Raw genomic sequence first — 18,470 nt, forward strand, 5'->3', positions numbered from 1 at the left:
CCTATTTGCAATGTGCTCGTTAATCATAGATATTACCGATTACATAGTATGTTCGATTTTTTGTCCACTTCACATACAGATTTTAATATATTTATCTAAAGGCTTACTTTCTCTTCCTTATATATAATATTGAAAGTCATCAACCCCAAATCTATCTTTCCCTCCACATTTTATTATATGCTTCATTTATTATATGCTTCATTTGCAGGTGTTAATGCAAGTCATAGCTCCACATTATATGGGTTGATAAACATAAGATTTGTGTTTTAATTCAAGAGAAGATTAATTCTCTTTCATATGAGACAACAAGAATAAAATCTTCTGTGTAGTTTTGTGTTTGAGAGGTCATTAATGTATCAATGTATTTTTTAAATTATTTAGAAAATATTTTACGGAGAGCAGCACTTGCAGAAATTCAAACAAAAGAAATATAAGTGAATAGTATTAAATATATATACATTTATTCTCTTTCATCTAAAATCTTTCATTCCACATGTTTTTAAGAAAAATATGAAGTGGTGCACATATTCCTGAAAAGACTGTAAGGTATATGGCCAGATATGAAAATCATGTAAAAAAGTAAAAAGGAGAATATTGCAGTTGATATAAGCAAAAACGTGGGCAAACGAAGTTTTTCTTTTACTTTATAAAGCGGAATGAATAGTTATTTTATTATGAAGGTTACCGCATTAAAAACGCTGAAAGGAAATCTATTGGTTATTCAAACTGGTTGGCATCATTCTCAGAATTCCTTGTCAGAGGAAATGCTTAGAATTGGATTTTGGTTCTGTTTTAATGCATCTCAGTCATTAACAGAATTTCAGTTAAGGGCTCAAATCTCAGGCTTTCCACTGTTTTGTTGTAGAAAGAGCTTACAAGTTGTTGTCTGAAGCAAAATGTTCACTTTTATTTCCCACTATTTTGTGTAGAAGTTTACCACACAGGTTAGTATGTTTATAGGTTTACTTATATAATCTTTTGCATTAGACAAAAATGCACAAGATTTAAAATCATGTAAAATGGATAGAATCATTAGTTCTCAACCTTTCCAAAATTCTCTTTTTCTTATTTGATGAGCTCAGGTATACAAGCAATAACTAAAATATAATTTACAGCATTGAATTCCAAGGAAAATACTGTCTACACATCAACAATGGCTTGCAAAGATAATTTTATTTTTTAAATTGACCCACATTGGGACAAATTTAAAAATGTTCCTCGGCTCAGTTCAATATACCAGCTCTTCGTGGTTTGAAGTACGACAGAGTGTAATGCTCAATAGAGAACTCTAATTATAAAATATAACAAGAACGTTTGCAAATTTTAACAAGCTTGCTGTTTCCATGCCAACTTCTTCTGAATCTGGAAAGCATTAAAATGATTTTCTCACAACTTATTTCCTTCCATTGTGTTATATCAATTCCTTTTTCACAGGCAATACATTCAGGACCAAAAGAGTAGGGTATTCATTAGGGCTAGAGAAAGGCAAGGGTTAAGTAAATAAGAGCATCAAATTAATATCTAGGCCTAAATGCTTTAGCAGAGCCAAAGAATCTGTTTAATCATTCAAGTCAACAAAGGTTAAGATAATAAAATAAACTTCTAAATGCTTTCCTTTTTGGAACTTAATCCGTCTTGCCGAAGATGTTTTTAAGATGCTATCAGTTTTGCGTAGTCCCAGCTGTTATGAAAATTTACTCAAATACACTGGGAAGAGAAAATAATTTTATAAAAATAGTCAAGCAGAGCTCCTGGGTGGCTTATTGAAACTGTGAGAGCCCAGGACTCATTTAAAACCAGCTGTCGGCTGATGATGTTGAGACCAATGACCGCTAAAGCTTTCTTTATCAGGGCTCTGTGTTATTTGGCAAGGTGATGGAAGCCAACTGATTAGATTACTATATAGTCAAAAGATAACTTCATGATGTTTGCTTATTTTATTGCCTAAGCTTGATTAATAAATTTGCCACAATTTCAGAACAACAAAATACCCTAATTTTAAAAGACAGTATTAAACATTAAAATAGTTTTGCTTATTTTTAAGGCTATGTTTTTACTCCACTAATATATAGAAAAGACATGAGCCATTAATAGCAAAGCCCTGGGTACCATTGTGACTCCCAGGGCTGTGGTCATGATGAGGGCAGAGGCCCTTATGAACTGGGCAAGCAACAAGTCCTCTTTAATAATGAAGAGAAAGAGTGGTAATAGTAGTGGGTGCAGACAACAATGGGAAAGTCCTTAAAAGCCATTTATACTTGACATTCAGGTTCTGTTACTGATCAAGAAATGTAATTCAATCTTTTGAAAAGACAGGGTCGACTAAAATCAAAATCAACAAAATACCTTGCAAGACATGTAAACACAGTATTATGAACAGCAGAAAATAAACTTCATTCATCTGATTATCTTAAATCAATAGCAAATATACCAAGGATCTTGATTTATACAATTTCCAAACTGGTGCCATCAAGCTGAGAAGCACAGTTGTATTATAACAAGGTAATTGGGTGTTCTGATGTGGGTGGAGGTCAGCATTACCCTTCCTCCCCATGCTCCGTGTAGACAGGTTCTAGGGTATTACTATGGAGCATTCATTCATTTTTTGGAGGGTTGATAGTGCATGGATTGTAAAGACTGAGATTAATTATCATGACCGCAAAGAAAAAAGATGCACCTACATGCAGCTTTTCCATCTGATTCATGGGGTACGGAATCTTAAAGCTGAAAATGTTCTAGAGCCTATTGAGGCAGCTTGGCATTGCGGAAAGAGAGCAGATCTGGAGATCTGCGTTTGAGTTCCAGCACTGTCTTTTGGTAGATGTGTGTGAAAGATGTGTGGACAAGCCCCTTAACTTGTCTGAGCTCAATCCTCATCAGAAGGGGAAAAAAGTCATGTTAACATTTGTGCTCCTAACTCACAGAGTTATTTTTGAGGATAAATGAGAGAATATATAAAAAATGTAATCTGTGCCCTGGCCGGTGTGGCTCAGTTGGTTGGAGCATCATCCCACACACAGAAAAGTCAATTCCCCATCAGGGCACATACTACCTAAATTGTGGGTTCGATCCCCAGTTGGGGCACATATGGGAAGGCAACCAATCGATATCTCTCTCACATCGATGTTTCTCTTTATCTCTGTCTCTCTGTCTCTCTCTCTCTCTCAAAAAAAAATGTAATCTGTAAATTCCCAGGTTCAAATCCTGACTGTCACTGACTGGCACTGTTATCTTGGAAAAATTACTTAAACTTTCTTAATCTTGATTTCCTCATCTATTAAATGGAAATAAAAGTATTTCATAGGCTATTGATATAAGATGTCTTCATAGAGTGTTTGACATATTTTAAGAACTCAATAAAGTCATTTATCATTATTACTGTTATCATTTGAGCCCCAGATATTTCTGTACTGTCTCACATTGAGGTTGATGACTAGGATGACTACCTTATTGGTAAGGAAGCAGCCTGCTCCACTGGGAACAACACAGACTAGCGGCTGAGAGAGCTGAGTGTGAATTCCACTTCTACCACTTACAAATTATGTGAACTTGGGCCAAGTTACTTCACTCCAGATCCCTCATTTGAAATATGGGGAGGCTAATCAGCTATGACCTGATGAGAACTTATTATAGATTTTTTTGAATGTTATTTTATTTAATCCTTACCATAACCATTGAGAACAGATAGAAATTTGGTCTCCATCCAGCCTGACCCCAGCCCACAAGGATATAATAATTTCACTGCACTATACTCACTTTTCCTGTCTTCCTTCCCTGATAACCTACCATGCTGAAATGAATAAGCTGAACTGATGTGGGAAACTTACCTAGAAAGGTGTTCAGCAAAGCATAAGACTCGAAGTAATTAGCAGTTATAATTATTACGTGACATATGATTTCCTAGTCCAACATTCATTCAGTCTTGAATGCCCCTACAGCTCCCTTACAGCAGGTCTCCAATCTCTGCTTGGGTACAGGGCAAAGCCATAGCCTCAAAGCTCTGTAATGCAATCCTATGAGGATGAAATAAATAAGCACGGGCATGGTGGCTGACAGCGGAGAAAAAGCACCATACTGACTGTACAGTCCAAAGGCGTAACTGCTGAAGCGCAGTTTCACTGCAAAAATGAGCTGAGGATTAATGGCAAATCCATAGTGACATCTCACCAAGAAGCCAGGAGGGAAGTGCAATTCTAATGTCAGGATGCATTCGCATGTGCAAATCTAACATTCAGTGTCTTGCAGAATAAAACCAAATGATAGCTGTAGTTGTTATATTATACCTAAAATTGTAAGCTCAAAACTGGTTCAACGAATACTGACAGAAAGCCCATGCCAAAAAAGTGTGCCCACACACTGCTGCATTAAATCATATGCCAGCAACACTGTTCAAAGACAGTCAACTTTCCTACCACACTTACCTTTAAAGTCTTATAATCTTTCACTTTTAAAATTCACCCCCTTAATACCCCCATGACTCCAGGATACCAAATCCAAGAGCTTTTCCAGATCTCATCCTTGTGGTTGTCTTTTCATGAAGAACAATTTGGCCATTTTAAGTAGCTCTTCCTTCAGTGCTCCACCATGGCCGGGGCCTGGTTTCTCCTTGATGATGCCCTTCCGTATCCCACTCCCTAACTGGATATTTTAAAGTGGTTCTTGCCTCACTCTTTCGCCCATCATTTTCCCCTCCTGCAGTTTCGGTGCTCACTGTGTGACAGTTCATCCAGCTACATAAACTTGACGTCCAGTTATGACACCATCTTAGATTTCTAATCTCATGTTTCCAACTGTTTGCTACATTATTCAAGTAAAATGATCTAGAAAGATTACAAATTCAACATAACTAATATTCAACTTATTTATCCTCTTGACTTTCTTCTGGCCAAATTTATCAAGCAGAGCCAGAAACTTCAGACCTATATTTATCTTGTTTCTCAACTTCAGCCCCTAAATCCATTTAGCTCCAAGACTTGTATTGAATTTTCACCTCAGTATCCTGAAATTGTCCTCCCTGGCGGCTCCTATCCAGATCAAATCCATCTTCCACCTTCTGCTTCAAGACTTCTCTCTTACCAGTTTCTCTGGTAATGGCATCATCTCTGATTTTCCCTCTTTATCTGCCCAGGTTTTTGTTTGGCACTTATGACAACCCCTAATGATGAGATGACCCAACTTTCCTTTTCAACCCCATTCCCCTTGGCTCACTTCCAGCTTTGACCTAATGATGTGACATGGTCTGGCCCATGAGACATGAGCAGAAGTGTGCTATAAAATTCATGGGGAAAAGTTTGGGTTTTTTTATAGGGACTCTTTCCCTTTATCTTCCCTTCTGATATAGAAAGAGATGTGATGGTTGGGCTTACAGTGGCCTTTTTGCAATAATGACTAAAAGGCCAACAGATTCCCACAGACACCCAAAGTAACATCATTGAATTATATAAATAACACCATCAACTGCCTTCTCTGAACCTCTCATTATGTGAGAAAAATAAACTCATATCCTAATTCCCATAGAAAACATGGCATTTTCTCCAATATTTTGGTGACTCCTTTAAAATTCCTTCTTCAATTTATCAACTTAGCCCCTCCCCACTGCTGACCTCATTCTGACACTGTACTTTCTGCTCAGTGTAGCCCCTTACCTCCAATGATACCTGATGTTTCGGACTGAGTCAGCCCATCCCCTCTGCTCATCTCTCCACTGAGGACTGGAAATAATCCTTATAGCCCAGATTCTTATGACCTTGTCCTGATGACTGACAGTTTCCTGGTCTACTTGGTGTCCCTGCTTTTGTATTGGACACTCACCCATGTAGATTAAAAAGGGGTTCTGTAATAAATCTGCCAAGTCCAGTGATGGAAAAGTAATCCCACAGGGTGATCTGAACATAAATTCCTAACTGGGCAGGTCATGCTGGATAGTCACACCCCAGGCCTATAAAAGGTTTATCTTTGCTTTAAGCAAGTCCTGTCCATTGCTGTTGTGCTTCTAGGTTAACACACCTTTGAAATGCCAGAGTATTCCTCTTTCTCAGACCCCTCGGAGGCATAACCACACTCAAGGGAGCACATAATCTTTTCAACTGTCCTGTAAATCCAGTTATAGACATTTCCCTGTCCTTGCATTTCTCTTCTTCCTAATGTTCCCTCCTTATTTCCAAATGTATAAGAGGAACCACAAAGCAGTCATTCTGCAGAACATTTGAGAACTTGCTTCCAGGCATGTTGTCAGTTTAGCTAAAATAAACTCATAAAAATCCTCTACAGGTTTGAACATTTCGTATATTGACAACCAAAAAATTTTTCATAAAAAACATTTGGTAATAACACTAGATAGTCTGGTGGTAATATATATCAAATGATGCAATCAAAAATCTTCAATGGCTCCCTACTGCCTACCACACTAGACATTCAAAATGCTCCATAATATAACTTGAATAAAAATCTCAGCCTTCTATGATACAATTTTTCTATATTTAACCTATTTTATTGGCAAATGGAATATTATTGTTCCTTAAATGAATACTGTCATTTCCTACTTGTATAATATTGCTTGTACTATTTCTTCATACTGGAATGTGTAATGTCCTTCTCTTAATCTTATCGTCTACGGATTACCCGTTTATGGAGTTCTAGCTCAAGTGACAACTCTTCCATAGTCTCCAGATATTATTTAAAATAGAAGAATGTTCACTTTTCTAGCATCTCTTGGCATAATTATTTAAGGTATACAACATACAACATACAGCCACACAGTTTCCTTATTCAGGCACCCATGATATTATCAGATCCTGAGGGCAGTAAAGATATAATAATATTTTATTCTAACATTCAGCAAGTTTTTATCAAGTTCTTATTGTTCTAGACAATGGTGGCTTGAATGAGACAGAGCAGGTACTTGGAGTTTATTTTTCAAGAAGGGGCAAGTTTTACAGATAACAAATAAATAAGCCAATAGGATAACCTCAGATTTAGATTGGATATTTAGGGAAGTTCTCTCTGAGGAAGTATTGGAGATAAAATCTCAATGATAAGAAGAACCCAATCACAAGAAGGCCAGAAGAGAGAACAAAGGGAAAATCATCATGGAATTAGGAGTGTGAGGTGTGTTTGAAGAACACACTGAAGACAGTGTGGCTGGAGCATAGTGTGTGGAGGGAGGAGTAGTAGGAGGTGAGGTTACAGAGGTAGGTGAGGGTCTAATCTTGAAGGCCTGTGGAGGCCAACCAAAGTGGTTTGGATTTCATTCTAAGGTTTAAAACAGGGAGCAACATGATCTAATGTACAATGTAAAATGATCTCTCTGGCTGCTGTGTAGAAAATGGATTATACAGGCTTAAGAGTGAAAGAAAGATTAATTGGAAGACTGCCACAATGGTAGCAGAAGAGAGAGAGAGAGAAAAAAGTAGAAACATTTATAATCTCCGTAGTATTAAGCATGGCATCTCGAACACGGTAGATGCTCGATACATCTTGCTAAACGTATGTCCAAGAGTTTCAAGATACTTTCGCCTTCTTAATTTCTATATTACCTTTTTCTGCTTTGATTCACACATGTTCCTGTTTGAAACTGGGAAGCCAAATAGAAAATAAAAGAACTTGATATTCAAGGAGACAGTATCGATTCTATAATGGAAAGTTAGCTAACAAAGAACTGAAATGATGGAGGGTCATGTTGTTAATTTAATTATGGGAAGAAGGAAATTACATGAAAAAATGGTAAACAGTAGAATTCAAATCTTTGATAGGATAAAAATGGTCAGGGTATTCAAATACAAAAAGATTTATATTTTTAATAATTCCAGTATCAGCTGGAACAGAGTGCCTATAGAAGATGTGGGTAAAATTAACTTTCATTAAATTGAAGACTTTTTCAGCTCTAACTTACTTTCATTTACCTGGAAATATAAAACATTCATTTTATTATCTTGATACAATAAACTTTCTAATAAGTAGCTAATACTATCTTACTAGAAAGGAATATTTATAAAATTCTAAGAGCACTGCCTGGGACCTGCCCTGTCTCTAAATGAGGAATCTGAGAAAAGCTGGGCAATTCGTTTGGTTCTCATTTTCTTCCTCATATACTTCCCAGGACATTTCGATTTGTACCCATGAAGATTTGCCCTGCATTATTAATTCCACCCAAATTCCTTCAATGCACAGCAAACTCGAGGGGAAAACTGGGATCATTTTTTGCCACTTTCCACCTGAAATGCTGAATGGCTCCTGAATTGTGTGAAACTTGGCCCCAGCCAGTGTGAAAACTGGCTGAAATCTGTATGAGAGGCAGTCTGGGTTCGTCAAAGTAGTTCATGAACTTTGGCCAAACTTCCAAGAAACCTGGTCCAAGTCTTAGTTTGTACTGCAACATGAAACCAGGTGAATTTCACATGGTTTCAGGTTTCATCTTAAAAATTTGGCCTAGCTTTATAATCAATCATCACTTTTTAGAACGATGAAAGCCAACACACCTTTTTGAAAATGAGGGCTGCGCGCATACCGATGACAGCTAAGCTGTGAACTACCCCTCCACTTCCTTTGCCAAAAGAAGATTTCTCAGAATGGAAACAGTCTCCCTCTTACCTGCAAAGGGCAAGTTGAGTGATTTTGCTATTGCGTGTAGAAAGAAACGATACTCAATCCGTGGAGACGTGCCATGTAAAATAATCACCACGCACGGAGCAAGTGGCTATACCCTAATCATCTAAGGCTAGGAGAATTTTATCCCATTCACATCCATGACATATATCATAATGTTTAATCTCCTTGACCATAAAACGAGCTTTTACCTTGAAGCTAGTCATCAGCTAGAATAGCTGCCACGAGAAACGAAACGCTCTGCGGCATAATCATTTCTGTGTGAAGAATGGCTGAAGAACAGCAAGGACAGTAAATCATAGCATAACTTTTCCCTAGTTTAATAAACATGAGGAGATAAGACTACAAACTACTCAGACTTGCACTGTCTACATCTTTTGCAAGAAAACCTCTACTGGAGTCTACCTGACTACAATAATTATGCACAGTGACAAAAAAACCTACACAATCATGTTTTCAACCTGAAAGTTTTAAATGTGCTTTTCCACTGTAAAAAAAAAAAAAAAATAGACTCTCTTCAACCAAATACTCGCTTTTGTGCATAGTGACATGAGAAAATTGAGAGGTATGTCTGAACGGAGCCACTACATCATTGGAACAGTATGTCTGAACATTGGGGTAATAAGGCACAGATGTGGAGCAGAGGACTTGGCACTACCAAGGTAACAACAGAGCATTCACCCTTGTGTTATAACAGTTAAAAGAGCCACATTTGAGAAGAATAAAAGGATGCCCCTCCTCTCTGGAATGCTAAATTTTATTACACCTTTTATCTGCTTAAAAATCTATAAAAATAAGAAATTCAAATAAGTATTATTCAAACATGATGAAGACTAAAAATATAAAATGCATTAATATTTTCATCTATAATAGATCATATTTATGCAATAGCACATAAAGTTTAACACAGAAAAAGACTAAATTCAATAGGAATCCACGTGGCCTTTATGTTGCAAAACACTGCATGCAATTGTAAAGGACCCAATAGCCACTGGAAAGGTGGTGTTGATTTTAGCAGCTATTCCGCCCGCTAACCAGTAGGGCTAATCACTGTAGAGTGTCCTGTTCACATTACCAAGCTCAGATAATGCAACAGTACACACACGTCGGACATTATTAAGGCTATTTCACTTACAAGTGCCACAGCAGTTTTGCCAGCCATCACTAAACTATGTGACACAAGGCAGCTAGGAAGCCAGGGCTACTTTCACTCAGGAGGTTTGGAGCTGAAAGCTGCCTCCTGAGGATGGGAAGCGTGCAACTCACCCGCGGTCCCTGATCACCTTGTTCTCCCTGCAGAGCAGAAAAATGAGATGGTAGTTTTAGCACGAAGGCCGTATACGATGCTCATTAAAAAGATCAAGACAATGCAGCATAGGTCATGTCAATGTGGGTTCCCACTGACTTCATTTATTCTGCCATTCTTTTTCTTACCTTATCACCTTTTGGACCAGGAGGGCCCTGAAGGAAACAAAGGGGAAAAGAGAAAAAGAAACATAGTTTAAAAATAAATTTTAAAAATTGTAGCTTGAAAGATAAGCTAGGGTTAGGTGCAAGATTCATGCAAAGGGTACAGAGATATAGCTGTCACTGAGGTTTTACAAGGAATTTGGGGATCTAAACTGTAATTACAATATGGTTAGGATAAGAAAATTATTTATATATATGGTACAATAATGTGTGTGTGTGTGTATATATATATCTACACAGAGAGAGAGAGAGAGAGAGAGAAAAGTTCATTATATGCTGAATAAATTTTCATAAACTGAACACACCTATGCGAGTTGAATCAGCTAAAGAAACCCAGGAGCACCTATTATGACATTTCCTTGTCACTGCTCTTCCCAGCTGTAACCACTACTTCTGACTCCTGACAGAATAGGCTAGTTTATGTACTTTATATACATGGAATCATACAGTACTGTCTGGCCTCTTTTGCTCAATTTGTGTGGAATTTGTACATAATTTTGTGTGTAGTTGTAGGTCATTTTTCTTCCTGCTTTATAATATTCCATTGTGTGACTAAGCCATAATTTATTTATTCATCCCACTGTTGAAGCCCATTTGGTTCCAGGTCCTATTACAAATAGTGTTGTCATAAACATCCTGGTATATGTCTTTTGGTTAAAAACAGTATGCATTTCTTTTGTGTGTGCGTGGAGGTAACTTTTAGCAAGTGATATCCTTATGCATTTCTTTGGGGTATGTATCTAGGAGTGGAATTGTTAGATTATAGAAAACACATAGGTTCCGTTTTAGTAGAGGTGCTGCCTAATAGTTTTCCAATGTGGTTTAACAATTACACTCCCATCAGCAATGTATGAGAACTTCTGTTACCCTATATCATCACCAATACTTGGTATTTTCCATCTTTTACACTTTAGACATTCTGGTGGGAGGTGTAGTAGTTTCACATTGCATTTTAATTTGTATTTTCTTCAGTAATTAAGTTGAACTTCTCTTACTGTAGGTATTAGCCACTTTACAACCTCTTCCAGAAAGTGTTCACATCTTTTGCACTTTTTCTATTGAGTTATCCTATCGATTTGTTAGAGTTCTTTATATATTATACTGCAATACTATATTATATATATACATATATATACATATGCAGAGAGAGAGAACAAGTATATTCTCCTACTCTGCACATTGTTTTTATTGTCTTAAAGGTGTTTTTGATGAACAGATGTTCTTAATTTTAATAAAACTCAATTTAACACTTTTTCTATTTATAGCTATCTCTTTTTGTGTTCCACTTAAAAAATCTTTGCCTACTCCAATATCATGAAGAGGTTCTTCTATGTTTATTCTAAAAGCTATAAGCTTTATTACTTTATCTTTCATACTTAGATCTGAATTCATGAAGAACTGATTTTGTGCATGATGTGAGGTCAAAGTCAAGATACTTTTTCTTTCCCCATATAGATATCAAATTAACCTAACACTATTTATTGAAAATGCATCTTTTCCCCATTGTAGTCCAGTGTTACCTTCGACATAAATTAGATGACCATATACATGTGGACCTTTTTAGGATTTCTGTTTTGCTGGACAGCTCTCTATTCTTGAGACACACTAAGATTTTCTTTACCTTAGAACAAAAATACTAACAGGAAATAATTATTCTAGAGGCATCAGTGCTTTTTTCACTTTAGTTCTTAAAAATAAAGTCATGTTTCAGGGCTCGGCCTACCTGAGGAATTGGAGCATTTCAGAGTTACCTTCCATCCCTCACCTTCACCCTCAGTAGGTCTGGGAGATAAAAGTCTAGATGGGAAGTAAGGCCACGGCTCTAGCACAGCACCCTTGGGTCCCAGTGGAAACTGCTGCCACTTCAGGTGGGCATGTGGGAATGCTCTGCCTACTAAACTAGCTCCTGCATTAGCAACAGAGAAACTGCATCAAATTCCCATTCTTAGTTGTGCCACTTCTGGTAACAGTTCAGGATTATCATGAAATTAATAACAACAATAACTCATGTCTTGTATTTTGTATATTTGACCATCAACAAAGAACCTGTTACAGCATTTAACCTTCTCCCAATCCTAAGAGGAAAAGATTATATTCATACTTTTATAGATGTCTAAAATGAAACAAACAACATCAAGGGTAGGTCTCTTGTAAATGAGCTTAACTTAGTCTGTGGGACTTTAAATGCAGTGTGTTGGGATGCTAGGCACTGGGACACGGCTCTAGCACTAGATTCTCAAAAAGAATGATGACCATGTGTCTGCCTTCAACAGGTGCTTTCTGAAACGCCTCCCCACTGCATTTCCCACAGGGTCATGGACATCCACCCCAAGATCTCTCAAGTTCAAAATGAGAGAAAGAGGAATTAGAGAGTAACAGGGAGAGGAAAGGGGGATAAAGTTAATAGAATCAACTAGACAAAACCCTTTTATCTCTTACCCAGAAAATAATTTTGCCATTAAAAAAGGGAGGCTAGGAAAATTATTTTTTAATGTTGGCCATAAATTTTAATGTTTTTATTAACGTTTTCAGTGAATCAAGTAGTGAGTAATTAGTACAGTCTGTGTGCCTACCTCTAAAATTAAGTTTAAGGAATTTACTTGATCATATTAAACACACACAATGTTTACTAATACTCCACAAATAGAATTTTATTTTTTGGTGGAGCCAAAGGCAACCCAAAGAAAAGAATGAGAGGATACCTACCATAGAGTTTAAGAAATACAATGGAGACTCTAGTCTTGATTTAAGTGGCATGTTATTTAACTCTATTTTGTTCATGTACATTTGTTGAATACCTATAGAGAGTTTGGCAATATTCTAGGTACCAATGGAGAATATGGTGGGAGAAACTGATTAGCAAAGCTAAATAACCTGTTCTGGAAAAGCTAAATAGTCTAGCGCTAGCATTAGATATTAGCATTAAGAAATAAAAACAACCCTAGAAAATCCAGCTACTGTAAGGTCACTTACAGTTACTGTGGACCCCTCCTCAGCTCTCACCCCTTCCCTCCCCAAAGTTTCTCCTCCTTAAAGTTCTATTTGCTTTTACTGGTGAAATTTCAGAGGCCAAGCTTCTCCTTGCACCAGTCCTCTGAAACCATTTTGTTAGGTTATATGGCATGTTTGAGATCAAAGCCTTCCTGAAATAATTTTACAGTGGGGAATGGAGATGAGTCTTTTCCCCAAAATCCAATGACTAATTACCAATTACCAAAGTAATATGTATCAACTAGCACTCTTTAGACAATTTAAAAGTTTGCACTCACAATTTGCATTCACATGCTACAAAAGGGGTGTTTCTGAGCAGACAGAATGGCGTCCTGGCACCTGCCAGCTCAAGACAGAACCGAAGCAGAGGTCAACCTCCATTCACAGCTGTGTGGCTGCTTCGGACACTCCAGACCCCACTTGTGCTCTTGGGATTAATGGCAGGTGTTTTCCTTCTGCTTTGACAGAAACCCCACTCTCCTTTCTGAACTGGACCCTCTTCACTGAGAATATGGGCTGAATTTTAAGAAAAAAATGTGGGCTACCTTAGAAAACACAGATAGTATTTCAAAATTTGGGAGCCATGGCTCTTTTCTAAGTCAAAACATTACAAATAAAACAAAGGTTTCTTTGATTATTAACTTTTAAAATTAAAACTGGGTCATTATTTGTTATTCTTTGTCTTTAGAGTGAAAAAAAAATCACTGGTATTAACCAAAGGACTGGCAGCAATAAAAAATCAATAAATTATTTTAATTATGGAGTATTTTTCAATGGCATTTTGTTGCTTCCAACTACACCAACATATTTATTGTTCAGGTATCAGAATCAGCGACTGGTTGGTAAATATTTGAAGATAAAACTTTGTCGTTAAAACATGGTTGAGGTTAATGGAAAGTAAATACAGTAAAATTTGTAAACATAAGAAAGTAAATAGTGAATCACAGTTTTATAGAAGGCTTCTTTGGGGATTCTTGTCCTCCTTGTCTGATCTAGCATGTTGGAGTCAGATATTTTATAATGTCCACTTAAATAAATAAAAGTATTTGAAATAATCTTATAAATTAGCGTTATGTAATTAACTCTACCTACGTAAGTTTAAAGGTGCTAACAGCTTTTATTATTAGCGCTGCTTTGCAGTGGTTGAAACATTTCTTTCAGGGTGCTGCTGGAGTGTTATTAATTTACCATCAAAGAATTTAAAACTTGCAGTGGCAAACTTCAAATGAGCTCCTATTCAAATGACTTTATGATAATCTTTTTATTTTTACCATGCCTTTAATGTTAGTCTCCCCAAATTTATTTCTATCCAAAATAACTAAGTTTTCCATGGTCTATTATCTATTTCAATGAAATGATAAAACCAAACTAAAAGCACAGTGAGTAAGAGGCACAACAAATGAGATTTAGGAATGTATTGGATCTCAATCTACATAAAAGTAATTGAAACATAGCTGGAAAAGACAGATATATTCATGGGGGTTAGATGTCCCAATAAAAGCCTTTCATTCCCTACCACTGTAAGTTTTGCCTTCTTTGAACTGGCAAAAGCTGAAGAGGGAATGATTTTTAAAAGATGGCAACAATAAAAACAAAATTAAATTCTGCTAGAGGTAGAAAACATGGGAAGAAGCAAACGCTGGAAATTCTTGGCAGCCAGAGCTGCTGGAATAAGAATAGGGTTATGATTTCTATCCCAGAAAATTGTAGGTCATTTTTATTTTTGAAAAATAACAACCTTTTTCTGATTAATCTTTTCATTACTATAGAATTATGAGAGCAAGCACGTTTCATTTTCTAGGCATTTATGGCCAACTATTAGCCAGGCAATGTGGTCCGAGTCTGGAGGAGGGACATGTAAATATAATGATATAGCTGAATAAACACTGTGTGTGGGAGTACACAGAAAAAAGAAGGTAAGAGAGCTGGAGTTAAAAAGATGATATTGGAATTGGCTCTTGAAAGTTGGCCACAGATATGGGGGACTGGGAAGGGGTGAAGCAGATCAGGCAGAAGGGAAGAACATGCATAAGTGTGAGAAGACATCATGCTATCAGGGCAGGATGAGTTCAGAGCGGTCAGAACATAAGTGGTGTGGAGTGAAGATGGGGAAACAGTAAGAAAGAGAGACTTGGAAAGGCTGGCTAACCACACCCAGGCCCCTGGGCCAGTTTAACAAGCAGGTAGCAAGATCAAGTGTGATTTATGGAACTCTGAGAGCATGGAGTGCTATTCTTAGGAAGCTGGTACCTTGGTCCAGAAGAGATGGTAAAGATCTGAATCAAGATTATCACAGTGGGAACAAAGGGACAGTTCTAGATTCAGAAGATATGTCTGAGGTAGAACCAACGAGATCAGTGAACTGATTGGACCTGGGGGGTATGCACATGGGGTTCCATGGACAGATCATCAACATAGTTTAAGAAGTCTTACTCATCTGAAATTTGAAATTTCACAGTTTAGTGCATTTGCAGAAAAGTGTTGCCATAAGCTGGTTCAACCCTGGTCAACACAGGAACCCCAGAGCCAAGTGAACCACAAAGAGTTTTAAATCTGATTTTAGGGGTGTATTTCAAATCCAAACAGACTGTTGGCAGCTTTGGCTGACCTAATAAGAAATGAGAAAGAGAGAGAGAGAGAGAGAGAGAGAATTCTGTCATCCTTTTTGGGTAAAAGGAGCATGGATGATATATGGTGGCCACATTGTGCAGCCACCAGGCAGGGGCCATCCTTCTTCTGTGTTCACTTAGGAACAAAGTATACCTTTATTATATTTCTTGTCCTCTACTTTGTAGACTACAAACTGAAAATGGGCTGACTATAATCTAAAAGCCATGATTTCTCTAGTCCTTTAAGGGTCAAGAAGACAGAGTCTGCACACTGGCCATTCCGTAGGAGCAGAGCACAACCTGTGGTCACTGTGTGTTTGATGTGTGTGTGCTCAGGTACCCCTCCCCGACTCCCGCAAACATCACTGTATCAATGCCGGTCTCCCAGGGAGGAAGGAAACAGGGGATATCCAGTCTTCCCTTGTTCAAGTAGAATAGAAGCCTCAATTCTACTGATTGTAAGGTATCTGCCAGCTCCCTGACTATCTTCAACTTGACCAGTGTATCAATGACATAGACACTCCTAAATCACACATTCATGAAAACATTGAATTTGGTACCACGGTTTTGAGCAGGTATCTGAAACTGCACAAAATCATATTGCAAATAGTAGTAACAATGGAAAAATCTAATGTTTACTGGAAAAATAGGGACCCTAGCTATTTGCATGCGGATTAATCTACCTCACTTCTGAATAAAGGGTTTTATGCAGTTAGCACAGGTTCACCTTTAACTAAATGTGAACATGTGTTCTTCCCAGTATATACCTCAACCTTGAATTCATTAGATAGTTTTCTGCTTTACTAGAGTATCATTTTTAAGGACATTTATTTCTCAAATCACCAATTTTTTTGTTTCATAGACTTTCAACTTTGCAAATAACTTTAGTGAGTAACATGTCATTTTCAACTTTTTATGAAAAACCTGATGTGAAAATGTAGATGTTCCTATGTATAATATAAATCAGTGTGTGTGTGTGTGTGTGCACGCTTGTGTGTATGCTTGTATATAATTTCTTTTTAAATGCTTCAGAAAAGTAAAAAATAAAGAGTAAAAGAATAATTCAGGGGAATTTAAAAATCAAGTATACATAATACATAAATCGTGGTGGCTTAGAGCTCAAGCTTTGGAATCATACAGATCCAGACTGAGATCCTGGTTGTGATAACCACTAGGAGCCTCAATTTCTTCTTCTGTAAAATGGGGAAAACAATGCTTACTGTTTGGCTAAAATTAAACACTGTCTGTGAAGCAATCTGTAGAATGTCTGATGTACACACTCAATATTTACAATAATTTTAATATTTTAATCACAGTAAACAGAAAATTTCTTTTTCGGATAATCCAAGGATGAAGAAAGTAAATATATTGATTTCATAAAATCAAAAGGCAAGGTGGTGAGAAATGTTAGGTGAGTGTTTGAAAACATTGGAGAATATGTGGGTTTCATATAATTTATCTCAATGTTCAGGAACTATTACCAAACAAAACAATGCAAAACAAAAATACTTCATTGTAGTTTTAACCACATTACTTTAATGACTCAACAAGAATAGACCTCAGGCCCTAGAACTACCTAGTCACTCCTGGCATATAGTAGGTGATCAACCAATTGTTGCTGAGTCAAAACACCAGAAAGAAAGGAATGCAATAAAACTCTCAGTGTCGAAAACAGCAACACATGAATTATACAAGAACCAGATCCCATGTTGCTGCAGAAGAACCGTGTTTATTGAAGTCTCAAACTTTGCTCACCCAGGGAAGGGAACTATAGCTATAAACAGGTTTATAGCTTCAGACTTTGCACCTTTCATTCTGCACTGAAGATTAAAAGAGACCAACCAGAAAAAGATGTAGATATAAACAGAAATTTAAAATACCCCAAACAGCCCCAGTCATTGGAAAACTAATTTCTACAGCTATTATTTCCCGGGCATTTTCTGTGGTGAGATTGTAAGTATAAGTTCTTTTGTGGTGTCAGTCTGAGTCCTGAACAAGGGACTATATGTGCCCACGATCAGTCTTACTTAAATCATAAGCAGCTGCCATAAGGAAACAATTAGTGGGGTCCAGCACTAAAAGAAAATTTAGAAAAACCAATCATTAAAAAAAGGACTCTCAAAAGTAAGACTGATGTAGTTCAATGGAGTTAAGGGCTTATAAAACAGCAGGAATCAGGGAAGCTCATTCTGGCTTTCTTCTCTAACACAATACAAATTAAATACAACCAAATTACCATTCCTGCCAATCAAAACCAAAGGGACCCTTCTTTCCAGCATCAATCCTTGTCTCTAAAAGTTTTAAGGGATTGCTAAAACTTTTTTGTTTAACTCTGCATTTTTTAACTTATTTTTAAGAGGTCAAATAAAATGAACTCCATGGAGAAAGATTTGGAATCCTAAACATTCCCTTTGTCGAAAGAAAGTATCAACTCGCTGTGTAAATGCAGGCAGTAGCCCCTGTGATTTCACAGCTCACGGTGTAAACTATCCTACAATACTCTCAGTGTCCTCAGTATAATTCAAATGTATTCAGTGGTACATGCATCTTTAAGCCTTGGGTTTAATTTATAATCGCCTATTTCAGCATGTTTCCTAAGTATTATGTGTTTCCCACATCATTTTGCCGAGGCTACCTAGGAAAGCCTGGTTTGAAGGTCAGTTTGACTCTGCTTCATTTATAGTTTCTTGTGGAGCAATATGGGTTTTGGGAAGGGCAGCTGAGCACAACACAGGGATGAGGGCAGGATGTCCCCTTGAGCCTAAGAAGATCTGCGGGAGAAATGAAGTAGCCCTG

The 18,470-nt window shown here is 37.2% G+C and overlaps 1 protein-coding gene across 1 annotated transcript in view; it reads right to left on the bottom strand.

Moving 5' to 3' along the window:
- COL25A1 (collagen type XXV alpha 1 chain) overlaps window positions 1–18,470 on the bottom strand; it is a 440,867-nt gene that overhangs the window by 140,744 nt on the left and 281,653 nt on the right. Inside the window, exons 6-7 of the mRNA XM_081131694.1 lie at window positions 10,039–10,065; window positions 9,871–9,897 (exon numbers count right to left, since the gene is read on the bottom strand). Of these exons, the coding sequence (XP_080987820.1) occupies window positions 9,871–9,897; window positions 10,039–10,065 (54 nt within the window). The remainder of the gene's footprint in view (window positions 1–9,870; window positions 9,898–10,038; window positions 10,066–18,470) is intronic.

Source organism: Miniopterus schreibersii (assembly GCF_964146895.1).
Source record: "Miniopterus schreibersii genome assembly, chromosome: 1".
NCBI classification, from domain to species: domain Eukaryota; kingdom Metazoa; phylum Chordata; class Mammalia; order Chiroptera; family Miniopteridae; genus Miniopterus; species Miniopterus schreibersii.